General features: G+C 37.2%; 1 protein-coding gene across 2 annotated transcripts; it reads right to left on the bottom strand.

Annotated features, from left to right (window-relative positions):
- Positions 1-216: 216 nt before the first annotated feature.
- On the bottom strand, positions 217-7269 carry LOC132155083 (endophilin-B1-like). Of its 2 annotated transcripts, XM_059563863.1 has the most exons (11): positions 7047-7269; positions 6027-6168; positions 5400-5528; positions 4355-4488; positions 4164-4256; positions 3752-3838; positions 2405-2428; positions 1998-2087; positions 1149-1249; positions 717-939; positions 217-637 (listed from the first exon to the last, which is right to left on the bottom strand). In XM_059563863.1, the coding sequence occupies exons 1-11, from the start codon at positions 7107-7109 to the stop codon at positions 530-532; spliced, it is 1194 nt and encodes a 397-aa protein (XP_059419846.1). In that variant the 5' UTR covers positions 7110-7269; the 3' UTR covers positions 217-529. The 2 variants fall into 2 exon arrangements, with proteins under 2 accessions (XP_059419846.1, XP_059419847.1); XM_059563864.1 differs by lacking the exons at positions 2405-2428; positions 3752-3838.
- Positions 7270-16648: the final 9379 nt, after the last annotated feature.

Here is a 16648-nt window from a genome sequence, read left to right as displayed (position 1 = left end):
TTACTTTTAAAGTTTACATTTTCATCTTCGCAACTTGAAAATACTGCCACCCAGTGGTCAAGATTCATGCCAGCGTATTAGTTCACTGTTATGATGGTGTTTTTAAAAATTCGCATCCAGTGTGTGCAGCTTGGTCTGTGAACTTGAAACTAGACAATCAAAAAAAGTGCTATTTAAAAAAAAAAAAAAAAGAAAGATCCCAATAAACTGCACTGGTCAGGTTTATATGACATTTATTAGAGCATCATAGCACATTATAGCAAAATCAATTGGTTTAGCAGTAAAAATTTCAGTTGGCACATAAATCTGAATAGTTGGCACTCTTGGACTGCTTTTCGTTACAGTAAGGCTACTATGACACCCCTCAAATGGCAGAGATGACGTTTACACAACAGGACATGGCAGTGTAAAAGACTTTTATATTACTTTGCGCTACATTAAACTCATCTCTTTCTCTGATCACATTTGGAGTGTTACTCTCATCAAATCACATCTATAATGTGATTTTTTTTTGCAGTTCTCGCTGACCTTAATTGAGCAGCTCCAAGTAGGTAATTGGCACTTTGCCTTTCTGATTCCCCCTTTGCCCCATCAGCCAATCAGTGTCCATCCCCGGCACACTGTTCACGGTGATCACCTGACAGTGAAATATTTGACCATTAAGACACAAAATGATTCATTTTATGATGATCTGAAATGACGTGACGAAGTCCCACCTCATCAGCGAGTAGAGAGAGCTCACTGCTGCTGGCAGCATCATAGTCATAGAGCACACGAGCCTTGCGGGTGCCTGAGGTGCTGCGAAGCTCGTTGAGTGCGGGTGAGGCCTGGCTGGGCGGTGGAGCGGGGAGCGAGGCGGCCGGCTGTGCCGTGGGAACTGAGATGCTGGCGGAGGAGCTGCCAGACGGCTGATTGTTATTAGAGAATGTGGATGGAAAGCTGGAGGAAATATGGAAAAAGTTCAAATATAGAAATGTACATATGTATATACATTTATCAATAAATAAAAACATTGCTTACATTGCATTTTGACTGTTTGAGAGAACAGATGATTCCATTATGGATGCATTTAGTATAAAACAGAGGATTTGGTGTAAAAATGCATAAATGTTACACACAAATGCAAAGAGATATAAAAGTGAGCCAACCTTCCCAGCTGTTTCTGCAGATTCACCATGTACTGGTAACACTGGGCGTAATATGCAGCTTGAGCGTCCACAAAATCATTCAGACAGCGCAAGTGATGAGCCTGAACAAAAGAGGAGAGCACAGCCATCAGCGCATATTACATACATTAACATATACACCAATGTTTCCCAGATTCTATAATTAGTCAGTAATGCATAGTAATCCTAACTTATTTAAAGGGCTTTTAAATGTTTGTATTTAAAATCAGTCTGACAAATTCATTGAGTAATTCATTTACTGTAACAGGCCCATTAGAATAATTTAAGGCTGATTTAAAGAATGAGACTTTTGATTGATTCATTAAATGACAGGCCGTTAGAAGTCAAGAGTGATAAAAAAATAAGCCTTTTGAATAATTTATTAAAAGAACAGGCTCATAAGAACCATTCAGTCTTTTGACTAAATCATTAAATGAGTGATTCATTAAAAGAACTGGCTCATAAAAGTCATTAGTTTATACTAGGCATGCTATTTGCTTGTTGATGAGTCTCTGATGTTACTTTGCAACACCCACCTTAAACTGTAAAAGCTTAAGGGAATAGTTTTGTCATCATTATCTCACCCTCATTTCATTCTAAACCTGTATGACTTTCTTTTTTTTCTGCTGAACACAAAAGAAGATATTTTAAAGAATATCTTTAAAACAAACAAACTGTTGGTAACAAACTGTCTTGGTGATCAAAAAAGGTCAAACAGGTTTGGAACAACATGAGGAAGTAAATGATGAAATAATTGGGTAAAGCATGATTTGTTTTGCTGTGGTGCTGCAGGAGGAAACACTGATGGACACAAAGGATGTGTGAGCATACATGAGTGCTGCTGATACCCTCCAGCAGAAGTCTGGTGATCTCGGCCTGCCGGTCAAACTCACTCTGTGCTATCCTCAGTTCAGTCTCTGCCTAAGGGAAACACAAACATATACATACAAAAGTCACAGTGGTTGACATGCATATATATCCCCATCAACAAGCTCAGAATCATGGACATATTGCACAGCTGGTATCTGTGCAAAGTTAATGCGATACACAGGCAGGCTGGGATATAAACAACTTAGTAGCTCCCTCTGCTGGACACAAGAATGTGTTGAAGTTGTATATAAGAGCAGCTCCTCTTTCACGTGGCAGAGCGAGTTCATATCAGACGGCACTATCATAGCATGGCAGGTGTTTTCCTGATAAAAGATGTGTTTTTGAGTGAACGACTCAAGCACACTCACCTGCTGCACCTCCTCAGCCCCCAGCTGGCCAGCATTCAGAAACAGTAACAAACTGGTCAGGTCAAGCAAAAACTTCAACTTGAACCACACAAACCAATCACTGCTCACAATCAACAGCTTTCATAACCGTCTAGAGCCGTTATGCAAGTTGAATGGCGTCACCATTCATGCACAGACACATTCACTGGGAGGAACCAAAACAGACAGCGGTTCACTGTCTACAAGGAATAGACTTGAATCATCCACCGTCACAACAGGAGTGAGCACATTCCACACTGAAACATGAGCCAAGCACATTCAAAACACCCTCATCACCAAAGTTTACTAAAGTACATTTACATTTAATCATTTAGCAGACACTTTTATCCAAAGCGACTTACAAATGAAAACAATAGAAGCAGTCAGGTCAACAAGAGAACAACAACAGTATACAAGTGCCATGACAAGTCTCAGTTAGTCTAGTATAGAACGCATAGGTAGGGTTTTTTTTTTTTTAAATTAAAAGACAAGAAAAGGAAAAGTGCTAGTGTTAGTTGGTTAAGTGCAGGCGAAAAAGATGAGTCTTTAGCTAAAGTATTGAATATTGCACCATTTTGTATGTATTCACCAAATGTATTCTAATGCACATTGATATACTTCATCAATATGACAAATTTATAGCATTATAAAATAAGGATAATAATATAAAAAAATTATTAATATAAAATCTAAACTACTTTGTTTAAAAAAAGAACAAAACACTAAAATCAAACCTTTTAAATGCTACAAGTGAATTTAGGCATAATAATGAACATATACATACAATTATTTTATTTTTTTGCTAAAAATGACTTTTACAGTGTTATAAAATTATATAAGTGAAGGCTGGATGATGTCAAAGGTAATAAACTAAATGTAAAATAGGGAGAATTGAACATCATAATACAATAAAAAATCTAATATTGGATGATATAAATAATATTGTGCATCTTTAATACAAATCCTCCTGTTAGTTGAGACCACACAGGCACAGATATTCATACATTATCAATAGACAGAGGACAAACACAATAACGCCAAACACAGTAATTGCATTCTGTTGCCCTCAAAGTTAAATAAATAGCATGCCAAGCTCATCTCTCAAACTAAGATGCACATTTACCAAATCTGAGGATATCAACGAGGACAAAAACACATGCTGAATTAATACCTCTACTTCTGTTCAGCTGGTCAGAAATACAAGCATGTGTTTATCAAAATGTGGTTTTGAACATAAAATGTTCCACTCACAGAACAATTTTTGACATCTCTCCTAAGATTTGTAAAGGGCAAAAGAGAGCTGATGTTTTATTACGACAGCAGACAAACCTTTAACCACCTGACATGCAAGAAGCTGAGCATGTAAGAAAAGTGAGCCACATACTCCTCTCCCAGCGGAGGGCTTGAGTTCAACTCCTTCAGACGGAGGCAGGCAAGCAGACAGAGAGAGACATAATGAGAGAGAACTGGGGAAAATAAGAGAGGTTAGAGATCCAAAGACAGCAGCACACACACAAAAGGGCATTTAACACAAGCATCATCTCTGTTAGTTACATGAGCATTAGACAGCCAGCGGCTAGCTTGGGGAAGGATGAAAGACAGCTTTCACACGTCAGGCTTCTCTTCTCTTCCCTAAATTCACATCTCATCTGAACAAGCTCTAAAACTGAATGTTTGGTTAAAATAAAACGGCTGATTCTTACATTTTGCATGTCTGTGTGTGTGTGTGTGAGATACTAACTGCAGAGCGAGCATCAGCCACTCTGGCCTTCTTCAGTCTGTTTTTGGCTGCATCCAGATCTAGACGCTTATTCTGAAGCAGTTTCCGTTCTTTCTGTGAAGACAGAACACAACAACAGGGAAATGAAACAGTTTGAAATGTATAAAATAATATAACAAAAAGAGTGTGTTCAGTGGTATGCTGATGCTCACCAATATGGTTTTAAAATCTCCCTCAATGAAGTTCCTAAAGGGAGTGAGGAAATTCATGGCGGAGCTCTGAATTAACTCTTTTTCTGCGCTGCCTAACATCTTCTCAGTCTCCCCACATTTAATGAGAGCACTACCTGCAGCACATCAGAGGACGAGAGGACATTCATCTCAACCCACACACACTGGGAACATTTATCAGCTTGAAATGACATTGACAGAATATGGAGCTTACAAAGAGTTTAACAGCCACACTTCTCAGCTCTTGCAAACTATATAAATTACACTTGCTTATATAAAAAGACATTTAACATGTTAAAAAGATTTCTATTTGAAATAAATGCTGCTGCTCTTTCCATATGTCAAAGAATTCTTAATAAGAAAATGTATCATGGTTTTCACAAAAAATATTAAGCAGTTCTCAACACTGATAAGAAATATTTCTTAAGCACCAGAAAATCTGACTTGAGTAATGGCTGCTGAAAATGTAGCTTTGCCAGCACAGGAATAAATTACACTTCAAAATATATTCATAACGTTTTTTTTTTTTAACTAATAATATTGAACAATATTAATATTTTCCCCTGCATTTCGATCAAATAAATGCATCCCTGGTGAGCACAAGAAACCTTTCAAAAACATTTTTACAAATTATAATAATAAATAATATTAAAAGGTAATAATAAAGCTTATAGGTTAACAAAAACAAACAAGCAAGCAAACAAACAAAAACATGTAGACATGTAAACGTATTTGCTAATGCCAGTGTTTATCCAAACTCAAGTTGTATGTGTAAGCATATGCTTGGTGTAATTTCAAAATATATTTCTTTACTATAAACAAAAGGTATCACATTAACAAACATTACATACAGTACACGTTTAACAACTGGAGTGCTGCTCAAAATCATCACAAAATGATGCTTGTCTGAAGAAGCATGGATGCTTTTTGTGACGTCACAATAATTTCTGTATGTTTATTGCTCCAAATACTAGCTGACACTGTCAGAGTCCAGTGTGAGAGGGACCAGATTATGTAATGAATTTACCGTATGCTGTTCCAGGTCCAAACTCGTGTCCTGAGTCGATCATGCACTCCCCCAGTAACTCGTGGTTGTTGGCACGCATTGGGACTTTTTTGTCCAGCATCTCGTATAAGAACTCCTCCATCCGGACATCTACAAACATCAGACAAATTCAATTAAGACCAGCGAGAGTAAGATGAGACCACATGCATCCTCTTAAGCAAGGCCTCTTTAACCGTAGGCACACATTACTGCTGCATATAAAAAAAAATCTTACAGACGGTTACTGTGGATCGGTGTGACTGTCAAAGAAAACCTTAAGCCTTCAACGTTATGCTTATATAGTGTGGTAACCAAGATAGAGATATGTTTCTTTCTTACAGTAAGACAATCTACGATCATACATGTAAGATAGAACCCACACTGTTTTCCTGGCTAAACAGCTAAATATACTCATCATTAGGGCCGGGTCTTAATCCCATTCCAAGGAACATTTGCGGAACTGAACTTTCTTCTCTTGCAATTAGGTTTACTACAATAGTGAGATGATTTCACTTCCTCTGTGCTGGTAATACCAATGAGCATGTATTTTTAGGGTGACTTGCAGTATTGCTGATCTACAGGCTTGTTTAATCATGCATTTCTTCTTACTAGGGTTCGGCTGCAGCAAAACCTCTGTCTGTTTCATGATCTTCTCCGTCCAGTGCTTGGTGGATTCTACCCGACTCAAAAGGGTCTCTAGATGGGCATCCAGCTCAGTCTTCTCTGCCTGCCCAAACTTCTCCTCTGTGAACTACATGGATTGCAAACAGATTGTTACCTGATGCTATTTCAGCAATATCAGTTTATATATTAAAGTTTAATAACATTTGACATTTTACAGTTGACCCATTCATGTCCACACATACAGCTGTGATCTTAGTTAAAACCAGAACCTAGTGAGTTACTGTCCTAGACTGCATTTCTGGGCAACATTTGACTCCCCCCCCCCACAGTTTACATTTATAGTAGTGACAATAATATATTTTATTTTATTTTGTAGAGGAACGTTTTAAACGTTTCTCAAAGCAATTAATAATAAAACCAAAACAGCAGAAAAGAATAAAGCAATCTAAACAAATAAAAGAGTAAACAATAAGTAAAATAAAAGAATAAATAAAACAAATAAATATGAAATGTATAAATATAAACGATAATGGTAATAAAAAAAACAACAACAAAGTAACGTAAAAGCTATCCTTACGTAAATTCTGAAAAGATGAGATTTAAAAATACTATTTGGATGGACATAGGACAAACTTTCATTGCTACAAATAACTTAACATTATTTATTACTTCTTATAGCGAACTACATTTTAAAAATGAAAATGCTGTCTCCACCCTCTCATGTTTTAAACGAAAAATTTTGAACGAGTATGACTTTTTATACCGAATTAAAGTCTGGGTCACCATTCACTTTTATTTTACGGAAAAAATGCAAAGCGCTGTCGGTTTATAACAATATATCTTGGTGCTCCACAGTCATACAGACAGACGAGGGTGAGTAAATTATGACATAGCAATCAATTCGTCTGAACTGTCCCGTTAAGTAAAGAAAATAAAACCTAGTTAAAAACAAACGCAAGTCAGTATACTAAACACCTTTCAAGTCATTTCAAGACATTACGTTACCTGTACAGCACGACTGAGGAAAGTTCCCGCGTCCGCTGCTAGTCGTCTAACGTTGAACTCCATGTTCGTGTTTATGAATATACTGATATTTCAAACCTTCAACATGAACTGAAGCCTGTTAGCAAACACAGATTAGCCTTCTATAGCCTCTATCCGCCTGGCAAAAACACAAATGAAATTAACTCGCTTTGTCGTAATAAACGCCGGGTCCATTTAAAAAAGCGACTAAGATAATAAAATAAATGCGTAAATATGTGATAAGGCTGTCTGGGGTATGTATTATGGCGTATCTGTCAGTAGTGTAGCTGCTAACTCAAAGCAGCAGCTGTTAGGAGTGAGTGAGGGAGTGTGAAGAGGAAGGACTAATCCTGGATAGCCAGCGGATGTGTCTCAAACCCCAGTGTGCTGCCTGCTTAGACAGTAGTTTGGCCATTACATTTAAAGCTGTAGTCCGTAACTTTTTTGGTTAAAAAGTCAATATTTGAGCAAGAACATAACCAGCCAGTGTCCAAAACTATCGCCTTACTTTAGCCTGATTCACAGCGGTTATCTTATAATAACGTTTTCTAATTTGAGTAGTATGAGTAGCTTTTTGCGGGAAATTTGAGCATGCTGCTGCGTCATTACGTCAAGTCCCTGCTACTCGGTTATCGCATGTGAGGACCCTGCAGGTGGCGGATCGTTTTTCTCACAGCAGCTGGAATAATTCAATTTATCATTTTGATGGCGAATTGTAATCCATAAAGGACTATGTTCATGAAACATGTGAATGAAATACATATCAAAAGTATATATATACAGTCGTGGCCAAAAGTTTTGAGAATTACATAAATATTAGTTTTCAAAAAGTTTGCTGCTAAACTGCTTTTAGATCTTTGTTTCTGTTGTTTCTGTGATGTACTGAAATATAATTACAAGCACTTCATACGTTTCAAAGGCTTTTATCGACAATTGCATGACATTTATACAAAGAGTCAGTATTTGCAGTGGACTTCTTTTTCAGGACCTCTGCAATTCGACTGGGCATGCTCTCAATCAACTTCTGGGCCAAATCCTGACTGATAGCAACCCATTCTTTCATAATCACTTCTTGGAGTTTGTCAGAATTGGTGGGTTTTTGTTTGTCCACCCGCCTCTTGAGGATTGACCACAAGTTCTCAATGGGATTAAGATCTGGGGAGTTTCCAGGCCATGGACCCAAAATTTCAACATTTTGGTCCTCGAGCCACTTAGTTATCACTTTTGCCTTATGGCACGGTGCTCCATCGTGCTGGAAAATGCATTGTTCTCCACCAAACTGTTGGATTGTTGGAAGAAGTTGCTGTTGGAGGGTGTTTTGGTACCATTCTTTATTCATGGCTGTGTTTTTGGGCAGAATTGTGAGTGAGCCCACTCCCTTGTATGAGAAGCAACCCCACACATGAATGGCTCACCTTTTCTTCTCCAGACAAGCCTTTTTCCAGATGCCCCAAACAATCAGAAAGGGGCTTCATCAGAGAATATGACTTTGCCCCAGTCCTCAGCAGTCCATTCACTATACTTTCTGCAGAAGATCAATCTGTCCCTGATGTTTTTTTTTTGGAGAGAAGTGGCTTCTTTGTTGCCCTTCTTGACACCAGGCCATCTTCCAAAAGTCTTGGCCTCACTGTGCGTGCAGATGCGCTCACACCTGCTTGTTGCCATTCCTGAGCAAGCTCTGCACTGGTGGCACTCCGATCCTGCAGCTGAATCCTCTTTAGGAGACAATCCTGGCGCTTGCTGGACTTTCTTGGACGCCCTGAAGCCTTCTTTACAAGAATTGAACCTCTTTCCTTGAAGTTCTTGATGATCCTATAAATTGTTAATTTAGGTGCAATCTTAGTAGCCACAATATCCTTGCCTGTGAAGCCATTTTTATGCAACGCAATGATGGCTGCACGCGTTTCTTTGCAGGTCACCATGGTTAACAATGGAAGAACAATGATTTCAAGCATCACCCTCCTTTTAACATGTCAAGTCTGCCATTCTAACCCAATCAGCCTGACATAATGATCTCCAGCCTTGTGCTCGTCAACATTCTCACCTGAGTTAACACGATGATTACTGAAATGATCTCAGCGGGTCCTTTAATGACAGCAATGAAATGCAGTGGAAAGGTTTATTTGAGATTAAATAAATTTTCATGGCAAAGAAGGACTATGCAATTCATCTGATCACTCTTCATAACATTCTGGAGTATATGCAAATTGCTATTATAAAAACTTAAGCAGCAACTTTTCCAATTTCCAATATTTATGTAATTCTCAAAACTTTTGGCCACGACTGTATATACAGTACAGACCAAAAGTTTGGACACACCTTCTCATTCAAAGAGTTTTCTTTATTTTCTTGACTATGAAAATTATAGAGACACACTGAAGGCATCAAAACTATGAATTAACACATGTGGAATTATATATGGAATTACATAACAAAAAAGTGTGAAACAACTGAAAATATGTCATATTCTAGGTTCTTCAAAGTAGCCACCTTTTGCTTTGATTACTGCTTTACACACTCTTGACATTCTCTTGATGAGCTTCAAGAGGTAGTCACCTGAAATGGTCTTCCAACAGTCTTGAAGGAGTTCCCAGAGAGATGCTTAGCACTTGTTGGCCCTTTTGCCTTCTGTCTGCGGTCCAGCTCACCCCTAAACCATCTCGATTGGGTTCAGGTCCGGTGACTGTGGAGGCCAGGTCATCTGGCGCAGCACCCCATCACTCTCCTTCTTCAATTTTCAATTTTCATAGTCATGAAAATAAAGAAAACTCTTTGAATGAGAAGGTGTCCAAACTTTTGGTCTGTGCTGTATATATATATATATATATATATATATATATATATATATACACACACACAGTGTTGGTCATCTTACTTTAAAAAAGTAATTAGTTACAGTTACAAATTACTTCTCCCAAAATGTAATTGAGTTAGTAACTCAGTTACCACATTGTAAAAGTAATTAGTTACTCAGCAAAGTAACTGTGATGTTATTTTTTATGTTCTATAACGTTATTATGTCCTATAACATCCTTAATATATAAGATGGTTATATTAACTGATTGAAAAATAATAAAAACACTATAAGTATTTTAGAAAATGTTGTATTTAATCAATATATGCCATATGATATGCATAGAAATAAAAACATTTAAAAAAATTAATAAATATTGAAAATAAAATGGGTGGTTGAACATTTTTAGGCACATCAGTGCTATCCTGTCTCAGGGAGTATGAATTATCTTCCATAATTTGTCCAGTGGGAACATTGATGACAGCTGCAGATGGGAGAATGGACACTGGGCTTCCGGTCAGCTCATCTAAGGATAAATTCAAAATAAACAATGTTAGTTTTATTGAAGTTACACCTTTACAGATTAAAATTACAATAAAATATTTGTATTATATTAGAATGGAGTTTTTCAGCATTTACATTAATCTTCTTCATTGATCTGTCAACGTTTATATAGCACATTTAATATAGTTAACATTTACTACTAAAATAACAAAGATTAATATAATTGTTACCTAATGCCTTAACTAATGCTGTTTACAAATACAATCATATTATTATAAGTGGGTAAAAGCCAAGTTCACAAATATCAGGGTGCAGGACCAACCCTTTCTATAATTATATCCAAACAAGTTACAATAAGTCAATAAACCAGGTATTATTTTGAATATTTATAATTAAACACATTTCTCAACGTAACGTTAGCCTTTAATAAAACTGCAGCGGATCTAATCTATTGAACAGTGGCAAAGTAAACAAGCATTTAGATATTTTAACAGAAATTCAAAGGTATTTTAGCTGTTGATTTGGTTATGAAAAACGTTTATTCTTGCTAGCCTTTTTAACTCCATTTGACCGTCAAAGTAAAATTAGCGTGTTAAGCAATATGCACCAAGTTTCGTTGTGGCCACTAGGGTTGTGCCGATAGACGATAGTATCATGTATCGACGATCGTCAGAGATATCGACATAAGCAGAATTCTCTGTCGATAATCAAGACGATATTAGGCTCATTTTCCTATTAATGTATTCGATTATAGTAATAATAACTATTATTTTTATTTTTATTAGGCTGCTTATTATAATTCGGCTTTTAAACTGCCCAGCTATTTCACTTAATTTCACTGCCCGCATTTCACACACACACCTCGCACGCGCAGGAGGATTACAGCATGTAGTCGGTGAAGTTGTAACGCTTTGACTCGGATAATTTGTTAAATCCATGAAATGAAAGAGATAGAAAACGACGAGTTGGTGTCCCACACATTTAATGGCTGGTAAACGGCAACGCGCTCTTCTCATACATGAGAGATTAACTCTTTCTTGGTGTCACAAATAAAGTAAAGACAAAATAATTAACAAGGCGGCAGAGCGAATTTGTCATCCATAGTGCATGGTTCTCACGTAGTCCTTTTCTTAAAGACTGATCACTTAACTTATAACACTCACTATGTGGTGATGACGTAGAAAGACTACGTGAGAACCACTATGGACAATAAGTTCAATCTGCCGCCTTGTTATTATTTTCATGCACACCGCACTATAATGTGATGCATGCAAAATACATAGTTTTGGCCGTTACAAAGTCTCCATCCACGAACAGACGTACATCGTCTGCAGATATAAGGTATTTCATTGCACTTTAACAAGTAATCTAAACGGCCTATATACTGTATGTGCAATATATTAAACGAGCCCTCACTAACTGAGTTTAATGCCACAGTTATGTTAGAATGCATCTCATTCTTGTTTCTGTGGCGGTGCGTCAGACTCATGAGGCGCGCGGTCAGTGTTGGGGAGTAACTAGTTACATGTAACGGCGTTACGTAATTTAATTACAAAATTATTGTAACTGTAATTAGTTACAGTTACTAAGAAAAAATGAGTAATTAAATTACAGTTACTTATGAATTTTTTTACGATTACAAAGGAGATTACATTTTAATATTTACACACATCCACATACAGATTTAACTGATTTCTTTCCCAAATTGCAATGACTATTCTGAGACATACCGCCCTAATAATTTCCGGGATGCGGAAATACAGTCTGGTTCGTAGAATCCAGTCATAAAAACGAAATGCCTAACGCGGACGGAATATGCCACATTTTGGATGACTAAATCAAAAGTAGGTCAGTACACTTGAATCAAAACATGACATCGACTAGTGTCTGTGAATATAAAGCCCCAAAAATGCAATATATGACTTGCATATTCTGCGTGTCTGTGGAAATCAGGCGCGGACTGGACACCGGAAGAACCGGGACAATTCCCGGTGGCCTGGCAGCCGATTTTGCCCGCTATTTAATATCATTATTGTATAATTGCCTGCCGAAGGTACTAAAGCGATCATTTGCGAATCCGCCATTTGATAATTAAATCTCTAATAAGTCATGACTCGCGCGCTCTCTGCGCCTCCACCAAACGGTTTGGATCAGACTCAGAGTAATCAATGCGAGAGCGAGAGAGAGAGAGAGAGAGAGAGAGAGAGAATAGAGTGGACTGCTGGAGCAGAGAAGCAGAACTCCTGTTCAGGGTTTCAGGTCAGTTTTATCTGTAAAGATGCTTTTTTGTCTTTGTTTTTTTATTTATTTAATCAAGCAGCAGCACTTGCTCATCAGTCATCACTCAAAATACTATATAAAGGACATCATTATTATCTGTTGTAATGTTACAGTAGTAATTAGGTTTAGGGGGAGCTACGACAGACAACAACACAACCCTTACGAAAATTAACATTTTAATATTTAACTATAAATCCAGAGGAAATGGTTACTATTGTTTAACTGTGATAACCAAAAATTTAAAATTATTTTACAATAGTATTTATTTAAAAATAAATACAAATCCATTTGCAAAAAAAACAAGGTTATTTTACTTTTATATAGGCTTATAAAAGCATGGTAATTTTTTGTAAGGGAAAAACATGACTCATGTACAGTATTAGGATTTTTCTATAAAGAAATTGTAATATTGTAGAGTATTGTATTGTAAAGTATAGTTTTGTCTTTTAGTATAGTAGCTGTCTTTTATCTTGAGTATTAAAGTCATGAGAGAGATGGATAACAGGGCAAAATAAAGAGACTGAATAGAAAAATGGAAGTGAAGGTGCAGTTCAGGAGAGAACTTTTAATTATTTTGCATGTCCCCAAATTAAAGATTTAAACCTTTTTTATGTCAGGTCCATACAAAAAATAGTTTTGTCCATGAATTTGTTTGTATGAGTTTGAATATTCCAGTCTGAATTTTTTCCCCAGTCCGCCCCTCCTGTAAATTAATGGCAAAGACATGGTTTCATTTATTACACATAGGCATACTGAAGTTCGCAGTGTTTTCAACCTCTGCTGCCTCAATATAGGAGTACACGAGCACATAAACATAATTTCTAGAACTGCTCTGTGTCACTTCATGTGCATTTTACTTATTTTGAGAAAACTATCATCATATACAGAGACAGCCGTTTCAAAAAAACACCAATTTTTCAGGAGTTTATTACACAGAATACGTCACATGCTTATTAGATAACTGTATTTAAGTTGATGCATTATGCTTTTATTTATTATTCTTTAATTTTCACAAATTTAGAAAAGTAATCAAAAAGTACTCAAAAGTAATTAGTTACATTACTTTAATAAAGTAATTGAAAAAGTTACACTACTATTACATTTTAAATAGGGTAACTTGTAATCTGTAACCTATTACATTTCCATAGTAACCTTCCCAATACTGCGCGCGGTCCGGAGCGCTGTATGACTGATGCATCAGTTCAATTCAACTTTACTACAAATATATCAACTTACCTGTTTTAAATACTTTATATTTAAATGTTCGTTTATGCCCAATATTAGTGTTAAACTGTTGGACTTTAAATTAAATCTACTATTGGTTTTCATCGTTGACTGATTTTGCAGAACATTTAGACTGATAACTTGCCTGCGCAGATGCTGACGTGCGATATGACAGTTGCGTCCGACTATGTATGAACTAGCGGTTTTAAATACAGTATTTTTATATTTAACGTTAGTTAAATCAGTCAGTATGTTTGAAAGTAATTTTTTTTTTGATTATTGGTGACTCCATAGGCTCTCTCTCTCGCACCTGCGCGGTTTAAAACACCCAATAGTTATGCTATGACAAGAACAAAGAGTCTCTCTCTTGCTCCACCCATGCTCGATAATATTGTGTATCGTCGATCTCACGGGCTGACGATATGACGATTTGCAAAAAGGACCATATCGCACAACACTAGTGGCCACATTAAGGCCGTAAATACGGTGTTCACATGGAAATCATCGTTGTGTGACCTTACCTTATGGCATGAACCCAGAGTCTCCGCTGGGTAACTTCGGACGGAAAACGGTAAAACGAGCATCTTTCATTTGACGACTTGTGGTTGCATCTTGGGACAAAACAAAACAAAACAGAAATAAAGAACTGGTAATTGGTTACCTTAGTATCACAGAATTCTGTGTACAATAATATTTGGAAAAACTACAATTTGAAAAGACTAAATATGTAACATTATGTATATTAACTGAAAGGTAAACTTCTAAAATCGTGAGGCTGAAACGCGGGCTAGTGAGAGATTTCATGTTTGTCATGATGATGTCTAAAGTCCCCGCCAAAGGATTTAGTTCCTTTTAGCAACTTGTTAGGAACCACCGTTTTTAAGATACAATAAAAAAAAAATCACATGCAGGTTATAACTGGTGTGTTTTATGTCATAGATCAAAATATTTAGAGGCTTTGTTAACCACAGACCTTATTTCAGGCGATTTAGCAAAAACCCATTCAAAAAACCCATAGACTTTAGGGCGAGGGAACCCGAAATGCTAAAACGCTAACTCACTACCGCATTTTTGGCCTACAAAGTGACGTCATAGCTTCGGCACTGTATAGTCAAGTCTCCTTTATTTATATAGCGCTTTAAACAAAATACATTGCATCAAAGCAACTGAACAACATTTGTTAGGAAAACAGTGTGTCAATAATGCAAAATGACAGTTAAAGGCAGTTCATCATTGAATTCAGTGATGTCATCTTTTTTCGGTTAAATAGTTTCTGTGCATTTATTTGCAATCAAGTCAATGATATCGCTGTAGATGAAGTGACCCCAACTAAGCAAGCCAGAGGCGACAGCGGCAAGGAACCGAAACTCCATCTGTGACAGAATGGAGAAAAAAACCTTGAGAGAAACCAGGCTCAGTTGGGGGGCCAGTTCTCCTCTGACCAGACGAAACCAGTAGTTCAATTCCAGGCTGCAGCAAAGTCAGATTGTGCAGAAGAATCATCTGTCTCCTGTGGTCTTGTCCTGGTGGTCCTCTGAGACAAGGTCTTTACAGGGGATCTGTATCTGGGGCTCTAGTTGTCCTGGTCTCGGCTGTCTTTCAGGGCAGTAGAGGTCCTTTCTAGGTGCTGATCCACCATCTGGTCTGGATACGTACTGGATCCGGGTGACTGCAGTGACCCTCTGATCTGGATACAGACTGGACCTGGTGGCTACGGTGACCTCGGAATAAGAGAGAAACAGACAAATATTAGCGTAGATGCCATTCTTCTAATGATGTAGCAAGTACATAGGGTGTTATGGGAAGTGTTTCCGGTTCCGGTTTACCTAATTAATGCAACCTAAAAATCCTTTAACGGATTTGGATATTAAAAGAATATTAGTATGTTATGTGTAAGCCAGGTTAAAGAGATGGGTCTTTAATCTAGATTTAAACTGCAAGAGTGTGTCTGCCTCCCGAACAATGTTAGGTAGGTTATTCCAGAGTTTAGGCGCCAAATAGGAAAAGGATCTGCCGCCCGCAGTTGGTTTTGATATTCTAGGTATTATCAAAAAGAGTTTTGAGAACATAGCGGACGTAGAGGATTATAATGTAAAAGGAGCTCATTCAAATACTGAGGTGCAAAACCATTCAGGGCTTTATAAGTAATGAGCAATATTTTAAAATCTATACGATGTTTGATAGGGAGCCAGTGCAGTGTTGACAGGACCGGGCTAATATGGTCATACTTCCTGGTTCTAGTAAGAACTCTTGCTGCTGCATTTTGGACTAGCTGTAGTTTATTTACTAAGCGTGCAGAACAACCACCCAATAAAGCATTACAATAATCTAACCTTGAGGTCATAAATGCATGGATTAACATTTCTGCATTTGACATTGAGAGCATAGGCCGTAATTAAGATATATTTTTGAGATGCAAAAATGCAGTTTTACAAATGCTAGAAACGTGGCTTTCTAAGGAAAGATTGCGATCAAATAGCACACCTAGGTTCCTAACTGATGATGAAGAATTGACAGAGCAACCATCAAGTCTTAGACAGTGTTCTAGGTTATTACAAGCAGAGTTTTTAGGTGCTATAATTAACACCTCTGTTTTTTCACAATTTAGCAGTAAGAAATTATTTGTCATCCAGTATTTTATATTGACTATGCATTCCATTAGTTTTTGCAAATTGGTGTGTTTCACCGGGCCGCGAAGAAATATAGAGCTGAGTATCATCAGCATAACAGTGAAAGCTAACACCATGTTTCCTGATGATATCTCCCAAGGGTAACATATAAA

The sequence above is a fragment of the Carassius carassius genome, chromosome 12 (genome assembly GCF_963082965.1).
Source record: "Carassius carassius chromosome 12, fCarCar2.1, whole genome shotgun sequence".
NCBI classification, from domain to species: domain Eukaryota; kingdom Metazoa; phylum Chordata; class Actinopteri; order Cypriniformes; family Cyprinidae; genus Carassius; species Carassius carassius.
The sequence above is the reverse complement of the archived record's forward strand: the minus strand, read 5'-3'. Positions and strand labels throughout refer to the sequence as shown.

Bases quoted from the DNA above. Each gene is read 5' to 3' on its own strand.
- LOC132155083 (XM_059563863.1), bottom strand. From the start codon at position 7,109: ATGGAGTTCAACGTTAGACGACTAGCAGCGGACGCGGGAACTTTCCTC. The intron at 2,088-2,404 runs GTGAGTGTGCTT...TGTTTCCCTTAG, and splicing joins GGGCTGAGGAGGTGCAGCAG to GCAGAGACTGAACTGAGGAT. The intron at 1,250-1,997 runs GTATGCTCACAC...TCTTTTGTTCAG, and splicing joins AGGGTATCAGCAGCACTCAT to GCTCATCACTTGCGCTGTCT.